The 20,945-nt window shown below is 43.1% G+C and overlaps 1 protein-coding gene across 3 annotated transcripts in view; it reads left to right on the top strand.

Annotated features, from left to right (window-relative positions):
• Positions 1–15,951, top strand: part of lnx2a (ligand of numb-protein X 2a) — a 138,510-nt gene extending 122,559 nt beyond the window's left edge. For 2 of the 3 annotated variants that reach the window (XM_080197403.1, XM_080197402.1), the window contains one exon: positions 5,168–7,313. In XM_080197403.1, the coding sequence (XP_080053529.1) occupies positions 5,168–5,303 (136 nt within the window). In that variant the 3' untranslated portion in view covers positions 5,304–7,313. Of the gene's footprint in view, positions 1–5,167; positions 7,314–15,863 lie in introns of those variants that run through there. The other variant, XM_080197404.1, reaches the window with a different exon arrangement.
• Positions 15,952–20,945: the final 4,994 nt, after the last annotated feature.

Genomic DNA, 20,945 nt, shown 5'->3' with positions numbered 1-20,945 from the left:
CTTTGCGCAGGTGCGGCGCCCAAAACTGCACACAGTACTCCAGCTGCGGCCTCACCAATGCCCTATACAGCTGCAGCAAGACCTCCCTACTTTTATATTCAATCCCCTTCGCTATGAAGGCCAGCATCCCATTCGCCTTCCTGACCACCTGCTGCACCTGCAAGCTGGGTTTTTGCGACTCATGCACAAGGACCCCAAGGTCCCTCTGCACCGTCGCCTGCTGCAGTTTTTCGCCCCGTAAGTAATAGTCCTTCCTACCATTCTTCCTACCAAAGTGGACCACCTCACACTTGCCAACATTAAATTCCATTTGCCATTTCCTGGCCCATTCGCCCAGCCTATCTAGATCCTTCTGCAGACTCTCCACACCCTCTGCACAATTTGCCGTTCCCCCAATCTTGGTGTCATCCGCAAATTCTAGAGAAGTAGAGACGTTATATTAAACTTGTATTGGATCTTGGTAAGATTACTCTTGTAATACTTGCATGCCATTTTATGGACAGGACAGAAAATCATTGGCAAAAGATCCACTAATACTACCACTACTTCTTTGGCAGCCCCTCAGGGTTGAGTATGAATTGCTTCCACTCAGGGGTGGCGTGTTTTATAGTGGCTAAGTCGTCCAATCCTGGAGGCACAGACTCTGCCACAGGTTTTGCAGGTAGTGTTTGATGAGATGGGTGCTTGGGATGTTCTGGATTTTGCACTCTGTTTACACTTAGCCTCCATGTGCTCCAAACAGTGACATTTGAGGTGATTGGCACCTTCACAGATGCTTTTTTTCCACTTTGCATTCTTAGGCAGTGATTCCCATGTTGCATTTATTTAATGAGGCTTTCAGAGTATCCTTGCAGCATTTCCTCTCTTTACTTTCCACTGGAACTGGGTAAGTTGTGATATTTTCTCTTTTATAAGTATGGAAACCATCTAAAGAGCAGTTGTACAATCTATTGGGACTTGGAGTTTGCTCCATACCAGTGGCTGCAGCATACCATTTGAACACTACTAAGTTACATACCTTGTATTCCCAAGCCATTTTCTTGTACAATTGCTGCACGTGTTCCGTGGATCCCACCGTGTACACCAGAGCCCATGCACGGCCAGATGGATGACTTTATCATAGCTCACCCTCCAGCCAGACACATTGATGTGATAAAGGACCCCCCGATCCTAGAGCTGGCTGTGGATCCCCTTCCTGCTCTTGCAGAATCCCAGGAACCATTCCTGTAACCGAGCATATCTCCTGCCTTGCTCAAAACCACAGCAGCCACGTAGCAGTGGAGCAGAGGCTCCATCATGGCACACCCCAGCCCGCAGACACTTCAAGGTCAGGGGCTTGAACTAAAGGACTCTTCCTGATTCTGGCATTCAGCGGGGAAACTCCCCTGAAGCTATAGTGGCTGAGATTCAGGAGGTTGACAGAACCGAGCCTTGGGAAATTGACAGAGGAAAAAAATTAGATCAGGGCTAGGAGTCTGTCCCACAGCCATGGCCACGGCACACTTGCAAGCTTCTCATGGCATACCAGTATGCCATGGCACAATGGTTGGGAACCACTGATCTAGTGGCATGTTTACTTGCCACTCTTTCAATACTGCTGACAATAATTTACAGAATGTAGAAAATTTCATTAACCAACAAACTAACGATGTGGAGATGCCGGTGTTGGACTGGGGTGGACACAGTAAGAAGTCTTACAACATCAAATTAAAGTCCAACAGGTTTATTTGGAATCACAAGCTTTCGGAGCGCTCCTCCTTCATTAGGTGAGTGAGCAGTGCTCTGAAAGTTCCTGATTCCAAATAAACCCGTTGGACTTTAACCTGGTGTTGTGAGGCTCGTTGTATGCAGTTTTCAACAATATCACAATTTTTGATGGACTGTTTCCTTGCACAAGCTGAATGAGTTATTGTATGCTGTGCTGCATTTATACTGCTAGATAAAGCTTCAACTTGCAGATGAAGAGTTCAAAGAATGTTTTCAGTTTCTTAGAACAGCGCATTCTGGAGCCAACTAGAGGGCAAGTTATATTAGATTGTTATTGTGCAATGAGATAGGATTAACTGATGTCCTCACAATGAAGGCATCTCTAAGTAGCAGCAATCATAGTATGATTGAATTTTGCTGGTGAAGTGGGGGTAGCAATGGCTATGGGAAGCAAAAGGGTGGCGATGCCAGTAACGCGGGAGGCAATGGCGATAAGGGGGAGAGTTCCCATGATCCTGCTGTGGTGGAAGGTGGAGTGGGGGGGCAGAGCACCCAATACTTGTGTGCTGTGGTTGATGGGAGATAGGAAGAGAGCCCTCAATATCTCCAAGATGGGGTGATGGGATTACCACAATGTTTGTGGTGGGTTCTCTGTGTCTGTGGGGGCTGGGGGTGATGTTGACAACAATAATTCCAGCACTGAATGGGCTTCCCTTTAAAGATGGCACCCTGATATCCGTAGTGCCAGCCTTGCCAGCTCTATCAGGCCCTGCCAGAATGACGGCATAAACTATGCCTCAGAATTAGTCTGCACTCAGTGCCAAAAGATCTGTAGAGTTTCATGCCTTTTTTCATACAGAGCCTGACACTGTGACAAGTTATGGCAAAATTCTGCCCATAAAGATGGATAATAAGAGTTTCTATAGATATTTAAATAGGAGCTAACAAAGTGAGCATTAGTCCTATGGAAAGTGTATCTGGGGATTTGATAATGGAAAGTACAGCTGTGACAGATGAATTAAACAGGTATTTTGCATCTGTCTTCAATATAGAGTAATATCCCAGAAATGCAGGAAATGGAAGGGAGAGGAGAACTCTCACGAAGGAAGCGTTTTTGTGCAAATTGTTGGTCTGTAGGCTGACAAATAACCTGGCCCAGATGGACTTCTTAAAAGAAGCGGTTAATGAGGTAGTTGATGCATTGGTTTTAACTTTCCAAAATTAGGTAGGCAGGAATGTGAGGATGAAGTTCTAATCAGATCAGCCATGATCCTGTTGAATGGCAGATTGGGTCTGGGGGGCCAAGTGGCCTACTCCTGCGCCTAATTTGTATGATTGTACATACAAAGTGATTTAAAGCCAAAATATTTGGAGTTATTCTATAGTTGAAGCTAACCATATTTGTCTTCCATGTACTTTTAGAATCATAAATGTATACAGCACAGAAAAGGCCCTTCAGCCCATCGCGTCTGTGCCAGTCAAAAACAATTATTTTGCTATTCTAATCCCATTTTCCAGCACTTGACACATAGCCATGTATGTCTTGATATTGCAAGTGCATATCCAAATGCTCCTTAAGTATTATGAGGGCCTTTGTCTCCACCACCCTTTCAGGCAGTGATAGCCCAGATTCACAAAAGTTGTATTTACAATCATAGAAGTTGAAGAAAGGGCAACCGCTTTGGCACTGAAGGATACTCTTAACAGAAAAGCATGGCCCAGTAAGTTTTGGATAGCTGTAGCTTCTGCTATCAGGATATCTCCAGAGCATCACAGAGCCTGCCCCATCATTGGCAAGAATGATTTCAGTCAATCTGCAAATAAAAACAAAGTAATAGCTTAATTAAATGCCAGGGTCATTACTTCTATCTGCTTCCCCCGCAATGCCAGTAATAGTATGATAAGTACTCTACCTGCATTTCACCAACATTAGGGGATCATTAACTTTTCTTATTTGATTGCGGGTTGCAGACAGCTTTGGCAAAGAAACCATTTATTGTCCTTGAGAAAGGGATGGTGAGCTGATTTGCAGGTTAAGTGGATTGGCCATACTAAATTGACTCTTAGTGTCCAAAGGTATGTAGGTGAGGTGGATTAACTATGATAAAAGCATGGGGTTATGGGTATAGGGCAGAGTGTGAGAGCTCTCAGTGATAGCCCTCTAAGTCTGAACCAAGCTCTGAAACCTCTCTGCATCGCATGCTGTGACTCAAACATGCCCCTAAGGCCCTCAGCCATGGTCCTCAGCAATTCAGCCATGCCTTGTACCCTGTCACCCAAGGCTACCATTTCCTGCCCCAAACTTTCCACTGCGGTTGCCACCCTTGCAGTGTTAACCTGGATAGTGCACAATGCTGGCACCATCTCCTGTGGGACTCCCCCAACAGCCTCGCAGTTGTTGGAATGTCGGGGACACACCCTCCTGTTGTTCCTGGCTCTGCTTCTGCATCCCAGCAGTTCTGAGAACTTGCCCAGCATCCGGCTGGGGGCCAGCTGTTTCCTTGGATCTGGCAGACCTCCCAAGTGCCCAATCAATAACACATTCCCACCTCCACCTGATGTGCATCAGCAGCTGTAAAGTGCTCACCAGAAAATATCCCTGAAGCCTGTTTACTAATTCCGCCCACCAAGGTGTGCATCTCTGCACTGGTGGATGGTGCAGGTGATGCTTCTGATGTCTTGGTGGTGGTTCCCTCCTGGTGGGGGTGACAGGTAGTATAGCTCGAGGGGGTGCCAGGGACTGGATTGAGGTAACATTCCAGGTTTGACAGATGGGGATGAATCAGATCAGGTCCTTCATCTATTTCTGATACTCAGTTTCAGGCCACGGGCACTGACTGCCACGGCTACCACATTCCAAGCCGCATTGGAGTCCCTGCTCTGGGGTCATGGTCCCTCCCAGGGTTTCAGGACTATCCTCCACAGGATCCAATAGTTGTTATGACTCTCCCTCAGTGAAGTAGGGGGCTGGTCTATGTGCTGCCATCCCCCTGATGTGACTGGTTGTGGGTGCAATCCCATATCAACAGTGCGTAGCCAAGGCCACTGAGTGCGTCACATGCCTGGGGACTCCATAACAGCATGTTTCACAGGGAGACTCTTTCAGTGCACTAAAGGTCAAAGGATTGTGGTCTGGAGTGTGCTGAAGAGACTGGCGTGGATCTATTATTCTTGCCATTATGACACACCATACAAACTATCAGCTGTCACCCATTATGCAGTTAAGAATCTGCATGCAATTATTAATGCTTAGAAGCTTTGGCAGGACATCAGCAAGGAGAATCAGTTTTCAAACAAATTCACCCCAATACTACATTATCTCAGTATGGTCAATAAGATAACAGTTACATTATCATACTATTTTGTAGCTGAGTGCAATTGTTAATGTTAAACAACCTGTCATTCCTCATAAATGATTAGGGTTCACAGTTTTTTATTTTTCTATTTGTTCTCTTTGTAGGTGTGGTGATATGATTGTAGCAGTGAATGGACTCTCAACAGCAGGCATGAGCCATTCTGCTCTCGTCCCAATGCTGAAAGAGCAACGAAACAAAGTTACACTAACTGTTATATCGTGGCCGGGAAGCCTTATTTAAATTAAAGCCAAATGATTAAGTTTGATGCATTGTGCAGGAATATTGGATTCAAACAATACAGGATTCACTGACAATTTTTATCGATCAGTGACTAGCAGGATATAAAACTATAATGTACTCTTTTGTAAAATTTTAAGATATTTGCATTTGCAGCTCAATCGTGTGGTCAACAACTATTCAACAGTTTTAAAATCAATAACCCTTATTCATGATTAGTAAAGGTAAGCTAATTCAAGGTTATCAGAAATTATGTAATCAGCTATTCTCATTACTCAGATCTAAAAGCCTTACCAACCGGATAAGTTTCAGACAGCCACAGCCAGTCCAAGCCTTATAGTGACTTTTGAACCTCATATTACCACGAATGTAGTTTTAATGTAAAATGATTTTTAAAAGTAGAGTTTAGCTACTGTATTTGTATTTATTTCACTGAATTACCACGCAAGCTGATGTTTGTATGTGCACTTACTTCCCATTACAGTACATTTCCATTGAAGTGAAACTGTTAGCAACACTTGCATCACGGTGCATGAATTTCCAAAACTTTGACATATACTAGTGTTCTAGTACCAACAGTATATTTGAGATATTTAAATGTACACATGTTACATAACTAATTTTAATATGGAATACTTGAGGTTGAGGCCCTAAACCTGCTGAAAAATGGCTAAGAGTGCCTGTTTTTATCTTTTTTTTATAGTTCACCTTTTCTATTTTAACATATCATTTAAGTGTTTGTTGTCCTATTACCTTATCATAATAGTAGGCTTGAAGATAAACTATTAATTTTTTGATGCATTGAAAGGGAGATTTTACAATCAAGTGTTTGATCTAAAATAAGTACTTCTCCAAGTTGATCAATTACAGAAAAGCAGTATTCTTACTATAATCTGTGCTTTTATTTGATTAAATTTACTGTTTAAAATATTGCGAATAGAGAAACCTTTCCATTGGGAAATAAAACCGAAAATGTTGGAAGTGCAGAGGTGGTTAGTCAATGATGAAAAACATAACTTGATATATGGATCAGGCCCTTTGTCAGAAACATTATCGTCACTGGTTTAAGTTCTAAAGAAGATCCTGCACAAAAGCTGAACCTCTTTTTAATTTAAGGGTGCTGATTGGGTTATGCAATTCTAACATTTTCAGTGTTTATTTCGGACTTTCTATTTTCAGAATTTTTCCCTCATTTCTAATCTTTCAGTCATAAGATTAGCAGAAAAGAATATAAAGCTGACCCTCCATTGCAGCTATGTCTTTTAATCCAATTGAACTTAAAAGGTGATGTGAAAGTAATGATTTACAGATTTAAAGAGTAAAAATTTAAAGATTAATTTTAATATCTCCATATTGCAGTATAGACATTTGATTAGGAGCTGGATTGGTAAATACTCTCCCTGGATACATTCAGATTTATATAAATTCCAACTACTGTGTTGTTATGTGAAATAATATCTGAAAATAATGCAAGTACAAAAAGAGTTAATCATTTCTGGAAAGAGAAAGCAGGCCCATACTTTTGCACTCTTAAAACCCTTTGGGAGTGCTGAATGAATCAGAAGATCGGGAAGTGCAACAGCTAAAGTCAGATATGAGGAATGCAGGCGCCTATCACTTGTTCATGTATTAGGTGGCCTTCAGACCAGTTTTTCGTACAAAACTAGAAATAGACATTTGTCAGCGCAGCTGTCATATACATTGAAGCAAGCATACAGTGCCATTATATCATATTTCCCTATCAATACAAAGCATTTTGGATGTGTTTCAATGCATAAACATTTCCCAATCTTACTCCTTGGCACTAAAGACAAGGACTGCAGTGGATAGTCTCAGACCATTTGGGGTTTTTCATTAGAAATAGTATAACAGCAAAGTCATATTTAAGAAGTATTTAAGTGTACTTTGTAAACCTACTTCTGAATCCGTTCAATGCTGACAAAAATTGACTCTTATCCTATCCTTCTGCCCAACTACTTTTAACATGCACAGGGAACAGAACACTGCACATACGTGTTTAAGAACATAAGAACATAAGAAATAGGAGCAGGAGTAGGCCATCCAGCCCTTCGAGCCTGCCCCGCCATTCAATAAGATCATGGCTGATCTGTCGCTGCTCAGTTCCACTTTCCCGCCCTCTCCCCATTACCCTTAATCCCCTCTCCTATCAAAAACCCATCAACCCGCGTCTTAAAAATATTTAGCGAGGCAGCCTCCACCACTTCAACGGGCAGAGAATTCCAGAGATTCACCACCCTTTGAGTGAAGAAGTTCCTCCTCAACTCCGTTCTAAACCGCCCCCCTTTTATCTTGAGGCTGTGCCCCCTAGTCCTATTGTCTTTTTTGAGCGGGAAGAGTCTTTCCACCTCTATCCTATCCATCCCATTCATCATCTTATACGCCTCAATGAGATCTCCTCTCATTCTTCTAAACTCTAACGAGTACAAGCCCAGTTTATTCAGCCTCTCCTCATAGCTCAACCCCCTCAACTCCGGTATCAGCCTAGTAAACCTCCTCTGCACTCCCTCCAAGGCCAAAATATCTTTGCGCAGGTGCGGCGCCCAAAAATGCACACAGTACTCCAGTTGCGGCCTCACCAATGCCCTATACAGCTGCAGCAAGACCTCCCTACTTTTATATTCAATCCCCTTCGCTATGAAGGCCAGCATCCCATTCGCCTTCCTGACCACCTGCTGCACCTGCAAGCTGGGTTTTTGCGACTCATGCACAAGGACCCCGAGGTCCCTCTGCACCGTCGCCTGCTGCAGTTTTTCGCCTCGTAAGTAATAGTCCTTCCTACCATTTTTCCTACCAAAGTGGACCACCTCACACTTGCCAACATTAAATTCCATTTGCCATTTCCTGGCCCATTCGCCCAGCCTATCTAGATCCTTCTGCAGACTCTCCACACCCTCCGCACAATTTGCTGTTCCCCCAATCTTGGTGTCATCAGCAAATTTCGACACTCTACACTCGGTTCCCTCCTCCAGATCATCTATATAAATGGTAAAAAGCTGAGGCCCCAGCACCGACCCCTGGGGCACTCCACTAGTCACCATCCGCCAATCCGAATAGCACCCGTTGACCCCCACTCTCTGCCTCCTATTTGACAACCAATCCTCTATCCACGCTAACACCCTACCCCCAACTCCATGTCCCTCGACCTTCTGCAATAACCTCTTGTGAGGCACTTTGTCAAACGCTTTCTGAAAATCTAGAAAGACCACATCCACCGGCTCTCCTCTATCCACCGCCCTAGACACATCCTCATAGAACTCCAGTAAATTTGTCAGACACGACTTCCCTTTAATGAAACCGTGCTGCGTCTGCTCTATCAAGCAATTCCCTTCAAGATGCCTCGCAATTTCCTCCTTAATGACAGATTCTAACATTTTACCTACCACAGACGTTAAACTAACCGGCCTATAATTCCCCGCCTTTTGCCTGGCACCCTTCTTAAACAACGGCGTAACATTAGCCGTTTTCCAATCATCCGGCACTTCCCCGGAATCCAGCGACGTTTGGAAAATAACCACCAAGGCATCCACTATCACCTCCGCCATTTCTTTCAGAACCCTCGGATGCATTCCATCCGGTCCTGGGGACTTGTCCACAATCAGCCCCTCCAGTCTGTCGAGCACCGCCTTTCTAGTAACAGTAATGTCATTAAGACCCTCCAGTCCTACCACCTTTCTATCGCTAACACCCGGCAAATTATTCACGTCCTCCTCCGTGAAGACAGAAACAAAAAAGTTATTCAATACCTTAGCCATATCCCCATCCCCTACCACTAGGTCCCCTTTCTCATCCTCTAAAGGACCAACATTCACCCTAGCCAGCCTCTTTCTTTTTATATATTTATAAAAACTCTTGCTATCCTTTTTTATATTAAGCGCTAGCCCAGCTTCATAGTTTCTCCTACCCTTCCTTATCAACTTCTTTGTCAATCTTTGTTGACATTTAAACCTCTCCCAATCCTCTTCTCGCCCACTACTCTTAGCTACTCTAAATTCCTCCGCTTTTAGTTTAACACTTTCCTTCACCTCCTTTGTTATCCACGGCTTATTACCTCTCCTCCTACTATCCTTTTTGACCATCGGAATAAATTTCCGTTGAGCACCAAGAAAGATCTCCTTAAAGATCCTCCACTGCTCCTTAACAGACCCTCCCTCCAACGCGCTCTCCCAGTCCACATTCGCCAATTCTTCTCTCATCCTACCGTATTTCCCTCTATTCAAACAAAGGACGCGTGTCCGGGAACCCACTTTCTCCTCCTCCATCTGCACCAGAAACTCCACCATACAATGATCACTCTCCCCAAGAGGATCCTTCACCACAAGGTCCCTAATTCTACCCGCTTCATTACATAGCACCAGATCCAAGATAGCTCGCTCCCTCGTCGGCTCCAACACACACTGTTCGAGGAAACTATCCCGGCAGCATTCCAAGAACTCTTCCTCGAGCCCCCCACATCCAACATGGGTCGACCAATCAATATGCAGATTGAAATCCCCCATAACTACGGCCGTCCCATTCCTGCACGCCGCACTTATTTGCGCGTTAACAGCCCGCCCCATCTCCAGATCATTATTCGGGGGCCTATAGACGACACCCACCAGCGTCTTCCTCCCTTTGCTGTTCCTAATCTCCACCCACAACGATTCCACCCTCTGCTCCTTGGCTCCAATATCATCCCTTGCTACCACCGTGATGCTATCCTTAATCAGCAGAGCTACGCCCCCCCCCTTTTCCCTCCTGTCTATCCTTCCTAAACACTTGATAGCCCTGTACATTCAGCTCCCAGTCCCTGTCACCCTGCAGCCACGTCTCTGTAATGGCCACCAGATCATATCCATTTGTGTCGATCTGCGCCATCAGCTCATCCACTTTATTCCGAATGCTTCGTGCATTCAGATAAAGTGCTTTCATCCCAGCCTTCACCTGGACCCTATTTGCCGCAACGCCACCAACTATACTCACGCCCCCTACTCCCTCTATTATTGGGACATCCTCGGCCTCTTCCCTTACATGTACACTCTCCTTAACTTTAGACCTCGTAAGGTCACCTACCCTCACATCCTCCCCCCCCATAATTACTTTAAAGCCCTGTCTACAGTCCTCTTTACTCGATTCGCCAGCACTCTGGTCCCAGCACGATTCAGACCAACCCCATCCCTCCCGAACAGGTCCCACCTACCCCAATACTGGTGCCAATGCCCCATAAATTCAAACCCATTCCTCCCACACCAATCCCTGAGCCACCCATTCACTTCCTTAATCCTGTCAACCCTACGCCCATCTGCACACGGTTCAGGCAGTAGCCCAGAGATAACCACCTTGTCGGTTCTACTTTTTAATTCCATTCCAAGCTTTTCATACTCCCTCCCCAGATCCTCAGTCTGCATTTTGCTTACGTCGCCGGCACCCACATGTACCACAACGACCGGATTCTCACCCTCCCACTCCAGATTCCTCTGCAGCCCAGCTGCGACATCCCGTACCCTAGCACCAGGCAGACAACACACCCTTCTGTGCACTTTGTCATTGTGACAAAGGACAGTGTCAATACCCTTCACCCCACTATCCCCAATAACTACTACGTTCCTTTTCCTTTTCTCTTTGCCTATGTCCTGCTGCAGCACTGTACCCTGTGCAGCTTGCTCACCAACCTCACCTGCCTTGTTCTCGTCCAACTTGGAAGCAAGAACCTCAAACCTGTTATGCAGATTAAGAGGCTGAGGCCTCCGCTCCTCACCCCCCTTCCTCTTCCCAGTAGCCCCCTCTTGTCCCTGACCCTTAGAGTTAGCCAGTCTAGGGGGGGTGGATGTCACTTGCACCTCATTGACAATGGCACCCTCTCTCCCCTTGATGAGCCTCAGTGTCTGTAGCTCAGAGGCCAGCTCATTTACCCTGAGCTGGAGCTCCTCCAGCAACCTGCACTTACTGCAGACATGGTCACTGGGATGAACCCTAGGGTCCACCAGTTCCCACATCATACAGAAACCACACATCACATGCCCCTCCATTATTTACTGTAGTAGTTTTGAAAAAATTTTTTTGTTTTTTTTGTTTTTCAAACGAACTCACCTGGCCTTTTTTCCCTCAAGCCCTTTTTGATATTAAGCCCTAGTAGCTCACTCTGCTTCCCTCTCACTCCGCTGCCCGCTCAGACGCTGCCCGCTGTCTACGCCAGGCCTCCTTTTAAACCTGGCGCTGATTTAAATCTGATGGCCCACAACTGCCTGCTAACCACTCCCTCAGAATTCTTAAAGCAGTAAATACAATAAATAAATGCTTTAAACAGTTCTACAAAGAACAAAGTGCTTTAAACTTATTTTAAACTGGTTTTTAACAGGTAAAATCTTAGCTGTCTCTCTGCTCCTTCACTCGTCTGCTCCAGCAAACAATGGAAGGCTTCACCTTGTGTTTGCACATATATACAGTGTACTTCAATGCTGCAGTAATTGAAAACTACACCAATAGTATAATTTGGCCTGCCAACTGTGTACACACTGTAGTATCTGAGATTAATATCTGTAGCAGCATTGTCCAATAGAAACCTCTGACTGGTCACAGGTATGTCTAAAGCAACACCAGTTTAGCCATATGCACAAATTTTAGTAGAAAATACCTTGCGCACAATACTAGTATAGTAACTAGGTTAAAGTTTATTTATTAATCATAAGTAAGGCTTACATTAACACTGCAATGAAGTTACTGTGAAGTTCCCCTACTTGCCACACACTAGCGCCTGTTCGGGTCAATGCACCTAACCAGCATGTCTTTCAGACTGTGGGAGGAAACCTGAGCACCCAGGGAAAACCCACGCAGACATGGGGAGAACATGCAAACTCCACACAGTCAGTGACCCAAGCCGGGAATCGAACCTGGATCCCTAGCACTGAGAGGCAGCAGTGCTAACCATTGTGCCACCATGCCGCCCCATGCATACTTACCAACTCCCGTGCATATTTAACGACATCTGCCACCATTCAGCGCACTTTGTCTTTCACCAAGTTTTGGAATTCAAGAATGAATTTATGAGTATAATTGCATTGCAGTGCAGCTTCCAGAGCTTATCCAATAATCATGAACAGGATTTTGATTCATCAAAGTGACCACTAAAAATGTTAAGTTGAACAGTCAGATGACCCAGACCTGTCCCTGCTTTCCATCCAGAATTGGTTAGATGCTACTTAACCTTTACTGTGACATGTCCAGTTGGAGATGCTCATACTTAGCTGGGTTGCTTTTTTCTGGCTGGAGCAGTTATTGGTCGAGCTGACTACAATGATAACTCCCTTTTCCATACAATGTGGCTGGTGTTTCCATAGTGCTGAAGTCCAGTATTTTCAACCATTACACACTATTTTAGCAGATAATCAATAAGCAGTGATCTAGGAAGTGAAGCACATACAACAATCAAAACACTTTTGCATGAAACAATTGTCTTGCTGTTTAATAATTAAATGCACAGAAAGTACACATATTTATACAATGTAAGTATGTGTATTGAGAGCGCATACTCAGTGATGGTCTTTGTCTCTTGCTAATCTTTCATACACTGACCGAAAATGTAATTAACCACACCCAATTCCCAATTAGCTACATGTGGCCTGAACTATAGTGCAAGCTTTAAAGATGTATTAAAAGCCTTCACTGGTAATTGAAAATGTTATGAATCTTGGATAATATCTGGGGAAATTTCACTTGAAAGCTGCTTAGCACCATTGTATCCTGGAAACAGATTGTAATTACTGTATCTGTTCGATATATTCAGTGTTGTACAGATTAACATCTGTGTAATTGAAGCTAAGAAAAGCAGTATACTTAATATTACCACACTCAAGTAACACCTTGTAATGAAATGGCAGAGCATAATTGATTCCTTTCAGATTGCACCGGATTTTTCACATCATCCTTAAAGTTTTACAGAGCTTAATGAATAAATGAACTGAATGTTTGAGAAAATAATTGTGACTTGAGCTGGCTGTTATTTATTGAGTAGCCAATGTACATTTGAAGCTTGACTTTAAAATGCATTTTTACAATTTATATATCAATGATATAAAGTACACAGAATTTCCATGTTTATAAAGGAATGAAATCTGATCCAAAATATCTGAATAACAAGAATGAATCAGATTGATTGAGATGTTCTAATGTTGTGCCATAATGACTCATAAGCACACACTTTTCGACCCAATAAATTATTTAAAACTGAATATGCATTGAATTGTTGTTTTATGTGTTAACAATAATAGTGTAAACTACAGTTTGCAGAAATCTTAATTTGATTGACTTTAATTGTATTGCACATTCTCCAGGTTAATTTATTGGTCTATTAAAAAACATGTCCTAAAATAACGTGTGAAAGAGAAGTGCATGTTTAATAAAGATTAGGAATTTTACGCACTCTGGCTGACCATTGGGCGTAATTCCCCAAAAAATCCTGCATTTTTGAAAAAGCTGTTCTCACAGTGCCATTGAAATTAGAAGTGGTGTTTGATGTGGAATGTAGTGTCACAAAACAATCCATCGTGTAAACTCTTTTTAGTTAGTGCAACTTTAAAATGTCCCTCCAACAACATTGAATGGCAAAACTGTTTTGATGGGCTGAATGACCTATGTCTGCTCCTACATCTTATGGTACAAGTATTATTATTAGATTATTTTAATAACCTGTTATTTAGCCAAGAGGTTACTTGAACGCGATCAAACTGATAAAGAAACCAATGTACCAATATCAAAACTCAATAGTAAACCCCAATCTATCCATTTTAATTGATTTGTAAGTTAATTTACTTGACCTATACCTATAACCTTTCTATTGGAATTGTTAATACAATACTTGGAATATTTGATGGTACTCCATACTTAAGGGATAATAAGTGCCAGTCCTTATTTTCTATGTACTTGTGATTTGTTCCTGCAATGGCTGCCCTATATTTTTCTTGCTCTGCTGATGTAAACATATGTACCCTAGTCACATAATCACAGAATTGTTACAGTGCAGAAAGAGGCCATCTGGCCCTTCGTGTCTTCATCAGCACTCCAAAGAGCATTATGTCACAGTGCCATTCACCAATCTTTTCCCAGTACCGCTGCACATTATTTCTATTCAAATAATCATCTAATGCCTTCTTGAACGTCTTGATTCAACCTGCCTCCACCACACTTCTATGCAGTGTATGCCAGACCCGAACCATTCACTGTGTGGAAAGGTTTCTCTCCCATTACATTTGCTTCTTTGCAAATTATTTTAAATCTATGCCCTCTCATTCTTGATCCTTCTATGAGCAGGCACAATTTATCCCTATCTACTCTATCCATCCCCTCAGGGTTTTGAAAGCCTCTAATCCTATAGCTATTACTTTCTTTTGTGCTTTGTGGGCAGCACGGTAGCATCTTGGTTAGCACTGCTGCCTCAAGGCGCCAGGAACACAGGTTCCCTTCCAGCCTTTGGCTGCTGTCTGTGTTGAGTTTACATATTCTCTCCATGCCTGCGAGGGTTTCCTTCACAGTCTAAAAATATGCAAGTTATGTGGATTGGCCATGCTAAATTGGCTCCTAGTGTCTCAAGATGTGTAAATTGGATGGATTAGCCATGATCAAAATTTTGTGGTTCATGGGGATACGGTGGGGGACAGGTCTTGGATACAGTACCCTCTCAGAGTTGGTGCAGACTCAATGGGCCAAATGGCCTTCTGTGCTGTAGGGATTCTATGATTCTACTTGGTTATGTAGCTGAGAATCAAATTGCAGTTTAAGATATTGAAGGCACTTTTTGGTTCCCTAGTTTTGTTGCCACAGCATTCCTTTGTGCTTTTTGCTGACAGACAGGTGGTAGAAGAAGCATTGTAGAATAAAAATTATGATCTACGATATAAAAATAGCATGTTCATCCATTTCTTACTTAGAAATTATTTGTAAGAAAAACTATTTTGCTATGACTACAGAGCACAGTGCTTAAATCATTGGGTGAATTGCAATGTCTTTTGATGAATTAAAGTACGTCATTTCACACTGCATCAGTTTTCCATCCCAAAAGATTATTCATCCTTATCCAATGTCTCATAGAATCATAGAATCCTATAGTGCAGAAGGAGGCCATTCAGCCTATCGAATCTGCACCGACTACAATCCCACCCAGGCCCTATCCCCATAACCCCATGCATTTATCCTAGCTAGTCCACCTGGCATTAAGGGGCAATTGTGCATTGCCAGTCCACTTAGCCTGCACATCTTTGGGCTGTGGGAGGAAATTGGAGCACCCGGAGGAAACCTGTGCAGACACAGAGAGAATGTGCAAACTCCACACAGACAGTGACCCAAGCCGGGAATCGAACCCCGGTTCCCAGCACTGTGCTAACCACTGTGCTACCATGCGAGTCTGTATGTTCCAGTAACTTCCTCCTCCTGCAGGCACCATGCCCTAAGAGGGCATTGCCAACCATGGACTTCCATTGGATTGGTCCACAATTATGTTTAGCAAGGTATTGCAATGATTTGTTGCTTTGTTCTGTAGCATGGCTGACCAGGAAACTTGCTGTTTTTTATCAGGCATATTGGAAGGATTTGCACGTTATGAATGTGACCTTTTATAACCATCACATCCTGAAATGGGGCTTGAATCCATAGCTTCTAAGCCAGAGGTAGGGAAGCTACCACTGCACCTTAAGACTTCCCTGTTTTGTATACCCATGGCAAAATTAGACAATATTTTGTGAAAACTTTGCTCAAGCAAATCAATAGCCTCTTTTATGTGACTCTAGTTAGTAATGGACTCTGCTATGTACTTTTCATACGTAATTATTTTTGCCAATTTTTCATACAACTAAGGGTCTATTAATTTGTTGTTTGGCATATGCAACCAACTGAAGTAAATGATAGACCAAAGCACAAACCTACTTTGACACATTGCAACAATTTCTCAGATGCTTTCATAAGGACTGTAGCTTCTAGATGTAAATTTGTGTAAAGTGTATTCCCTGCACATGAGAAAGAAAGGGATTTGCCTTTCACAGCTCTCAAAAAGCTTCATAGTTAATCGGTTTGATTTGATTTATTATTGTCACATGTATTAGTATACAGCGAAAAGTGTTGTTTCTTGCGTACTATACAGACAAAGCATACCAATATATCGTTCATAGAGAAGGAAAAGAGTGAGTGCAGAATGTAATGTTACAGTTATAACTAGCATGTGGAGAAAGATCAACTTAATGCAAGGTAAGTCCATTCAAAAAGTTGATGGCAGCAGGGAAGAAGCTATTTTTGAGTCGGTTGGTATGTGTTCTAAGAACATAAGAAATAGGAGCAGGAGTAGGCCACCTAGCCCTTTGAGCCTGCCCCGCCATTCAATAAGATCATGGCTGATCTGTTGTGGCTCAGTTCCACATTCCCGCCCTCTCCCCATAACCCTTAACCCCCTTGCCTATCAAAAACCTATCAACCCGCGTCTTAAATATATTTAGCGAGGCAGCCTCCACCACTTCAACGGGCAGAGAATTCCAGAGATTCACCACCCTTTGAGTGAAGAAGTTCCTCCTCAACTCCATTCTAAACTTCCCCCCCTTTATCTTGAGGCTGTGCCCTCTAATCCTACTGTCCTTTCTAAGTGGGAAGAGCCTCTCTTTTTCCCGATGGAAGAATGTAGAAGAGAGTATGTCCGGGGTGCATGGGGTCTTTGATTATGCTGGCTGGTTTTTTGAGGCAGCGGGAAGTGTAAACCATGTCAGTGGATGGGAGGCTGATTTGAGTGATGGACTGGGCTTTGTTCATGACTCTATGTAATTTATTGGAATCTTGGACAGAACAGGAGCCACACCAAGCTGTGATACAATCTGAAAGAATGCTTTCTATGGTGCATCTGTAGAAGTTGGTGAATGTTGTAGTGGACATGCCAAATTTCCTTAGTCTCCTTGAGAAAATAGAGGTGTTGGTAGGCTTTCTTAACTATAGCATCCACATGGAGGGACCAGGAGAGGTTGTGGTGATCTGGACACTTAAATACTTGAAGTTCTCAATCATTTCTTTTTGCTTTTTGAACTGCAGTTGCTGCTGTTACGTAAGCAAACTTGGTAGCCAATTTAAAATAAATTATTACTTAATCTGTTTAGTTGTACCGGTTGGGAGTAAATATTCATTCTTATGCTGGAAGAATTTCTTGCTGTATTTCACATAGTGCCATGTCATCTTTACTATTAATTTGAAAAAAAAGTTTACCACTTCACTTTAATGTCTTACATTGTTAGCTGTGCTATTTCTTTGGTAACAGTCACTCAGCACTGCGCTGAAGCAAGCATCAACACAGATATTGAGCTGAAGTCCTACAATAGAGCTTGGACCCACAAGCTTCAGACTCGGATGAGAGTGCTGCTATTGAGCCAAGCTGGCACTTACCTACTTTTGTATGCACACAGAAGGATTATTTATAAACTATACTATAACCCCTAAAAGCAGAATGTTCACATTGACAATTTAGCGCCACATCCTATTCCAAATAACAGCACAATTGCAACATTATTCTGGCTAGATTCCAGTGAAGTTGGCTGTGAAAAACCAATGGAGAATTGCAGGGATAATTTTCTGACTTTGTGCTACCAATAAGAACCCTCGCTATTGGAAGTGCATAGCAGCAAATCAGGCACGTGCTGTGCATCATTTTTATTGATTAATTTGAAGAGTCCTCTAATCAGATGTCACAGGTATCTAAATTTCCAATCGCTCCCAGCAGGCGATGCTCCAGGAAAGGAATGCGAAGCCTGCAAATTATCTCTAACATATCTGAAGTGAAAATGAAGCTGCAAATTGGACTGGGTGATGCTGCAGCTTAATTGGCTATTATTCTAATGCTCGAAATGAATATATAAAAAGGTATTGTCTCCTGGTTATAATGGATTCTCAAGTCTCTCTTAAGCACCTTTGGTATTAAACTTATAAAATTTGGGGTTAAATATTCACAAAGGCATGTTAATAGCACAGGGACCTCTGTATGATTTTGTGTTGTCTTCCCATATGATATGCAGCCCAGCATTAAACATGCTGCAGAATGGATGTACATTCATCAAAGGGTCTCAGTCTATCTAAGGAATGCAGCAGTTAAAGCACACCTGCATTCCTTGAAGTCAGTCTGTAACTCTAAAAGAGAGAAGTACTTTCTGGCTGCAGGAGCTCATTCAACTGGAGTAGTAACACATTAGAAGCAAGAAGAAACTTCAGTCATGATGTAGTCGACCAGAGGGCTCTTAGGTTCTCAGGTGCAGTGCTGGAAGCCAGAAATTGAAAAGAGGAGAGAGATTACTTTATGTACAGGTGACCAGGCAGCCCTGCAGATAGGCAGTGGAAGCAAATTGCTGTCACAGCAGTTGCCAACAGTGTAACCCTGACAATATGGATGCAGCAACGGAAGAAGTTTCATACAAGCGGTGAAGGTCAGTGAATGTATCTCCCATTGTCATCTCACCAGTGGCACCATCAACTGCTCTCACTGCCCATACACCAAAGCTCCATCATTCACTTGTCAACCATCCCCAGCTATGAGATCTCATGCCAAACATTCAAATAACCCACCTCACACTTGCACCAATCACTGCTACATCCCTCACACACCTCACTACTCCCATCTACAGCTATTCAGCAATGAAAGGCACATCACACAAACTCATTACAACACACTGATAATTTTTCCTCTCTCTTGCAGAACAAGATGGCTCAGAAAAGTTGGCAGCAGGAATGACCCGGCAGTGTACGCCCCCAGAATGTGATGCTTAGCATGCCTGGTGCAGCCATCACTAAGGCTGTGATAAGCAATGTGGCTGAAATTACCAGGATACAGCATCCACAAAGCCACAGTCATGCACTTGATGGCTCCCTCCACCATGGGGAATGCCTACTACCCTGGCAAAGCCATGTGCCTGTTCCATTTTTTCTGCTTAAAGAGAAGAAAATCCCCTCTCCTGCTGTACAAGTACTTGTTGACATTCCACATGCATGGGTGGATGGAGAACCACGCTGTCAGTGATATTGTCAGCTTCAGCTTGGTAACTTTCATATGCAAAGAAATTACAGTCATGATAACATTGCCAGCCACTGGCCAGGCTGTGAGGCTGCAGGTCAGGTGAGGAGATGGCACAATCCTGTGACCTCTTTGTTGAAGCACACACTGCAGGTATGCCCCTGGCTGAGCCGCAGAAAGGAGTCTTTGAAGAGCCAAGGTGGATGAGGCCTGTGAGGGGCTTCTTCCTCCTCACTTGGCAAACTACTCTGCTGCCTCTGCTCCATCTCATCTACTAATATTCTAGGATCATTCCTTAATGCAAAGATAATACCTGATTTCTTTTCTCTACTGCAAGCTGTCTTCTTAAACCTGTTTACCCTGTCTCCTCCAATGCTACCTCTGACGACAGCCTGGAGCTTATGGTTTTCTTTATCACTAAGATCAAGACCATCCAATCAGCCACATTCCTCCTTGTTAAAGTTTATTAGTCATGAATACACATGTTTATGAGCAACATGCACCCTCAGCAGGGGTGTCCACTGGAGGTTGAACACCCAGAGGCCTTTCCTGATGGTTTGGCATTGCACTCACTTTGCTACAGTGAATAGGTCATTGAGCCTCTTGTGGCATTGTACCCAATTCCTACAGACCACTATCTGCTCACAGTTTCCGCCGCCTCGATGCAGGCCTACTTAGTTTGAGAGGGTGGCTTTCCCTGCCACTCTTAAGAAAGAGGACCTCCCTTCTCTCCCTTACCACTCAAGGAGGGCCTCCAGATTCACACCATCAAAGTAAGAAGCTGCCTTGCCCTGGATTCCAGCCCTCTGCTGCTCCTGTTCCATCAGTAACAGTACAATAATTACTGATTCAATGAAACAACCATAGTAATGCTGTTGTTAGCTATTTAAATTAGATCTGCCCTCTGTTGTCCTACCTTCATTCCCACTCCTGTGGCTGCTAATTAATTTCTCCCTGAACAAAGTGGTGACAGAATTTGGAAGAAATAGTTGTTCTGAAATGTCTCTCTGAATTAAACACTGAATGTAACAAGCATAGGCCTGGGTCTTACTGTGTGCTTTATTTCCCATTTTTCAACAACATCAGTTCATCTCTTCTCCCCTTTGTCATTAAGAAATCTACAAAAAAGTAATGGTACAGTGATTGTTCATGAACCATGATTCTCAGCCTGCCTCACAATGGTTCTTCTCCATTACTCTTAAAGGTAGGAAAATTCATCTCTTCTGCATTGTACCCACATCACCAAACTCTTAAACTGTGCAGTTCAATCCCTAAAAATCATTGGAGTTTTGAATTTAAAATGCACTGAATGCATTTCAAAATCATTTCCTATTCAAGATTCACTTTCCCATGCTTAAAATTCAATAAGCTAAAGGTATATTCTGATCTTAAAACGCCAATGTTTTAGCTAGTCAAATTGTAGAGTTTAGGGTACAGAGTCATGGGTATAACACCAGCATGATTAATTTTGTTTAAAAACCAATCAAATCAAATCTGTTTCTTTTGTCATTCCTTTTCATGCTGGTGCCCTGAGAGCAACAAAACATTGTGCTGTACAAGAGCAGCCCACTCCACATCAGCACAAAATTTCCAAGGGCGGTTTGGAATTAGTGTTCCCAGCCTTTGCA

Source organism: Carcharhinus amblyrhynchos, chromosome 10 (assembly GCF_965287045.1).
Source record: "Carcharhinus amblyrhynchos chromosome 10, sCarAmb.v2.hapA, whole genome shotgun sequence".
NCBI lineage: Eukaryota > Metazoa > Chordata > Chondrichthyes > Carcharhiniformes > Carcharhinidae > Carcharhinus > Carcharhinus amblyrhynchos.
This window is presented reverse-complemented; position numbering and strand designations above follow the sequence as displayed.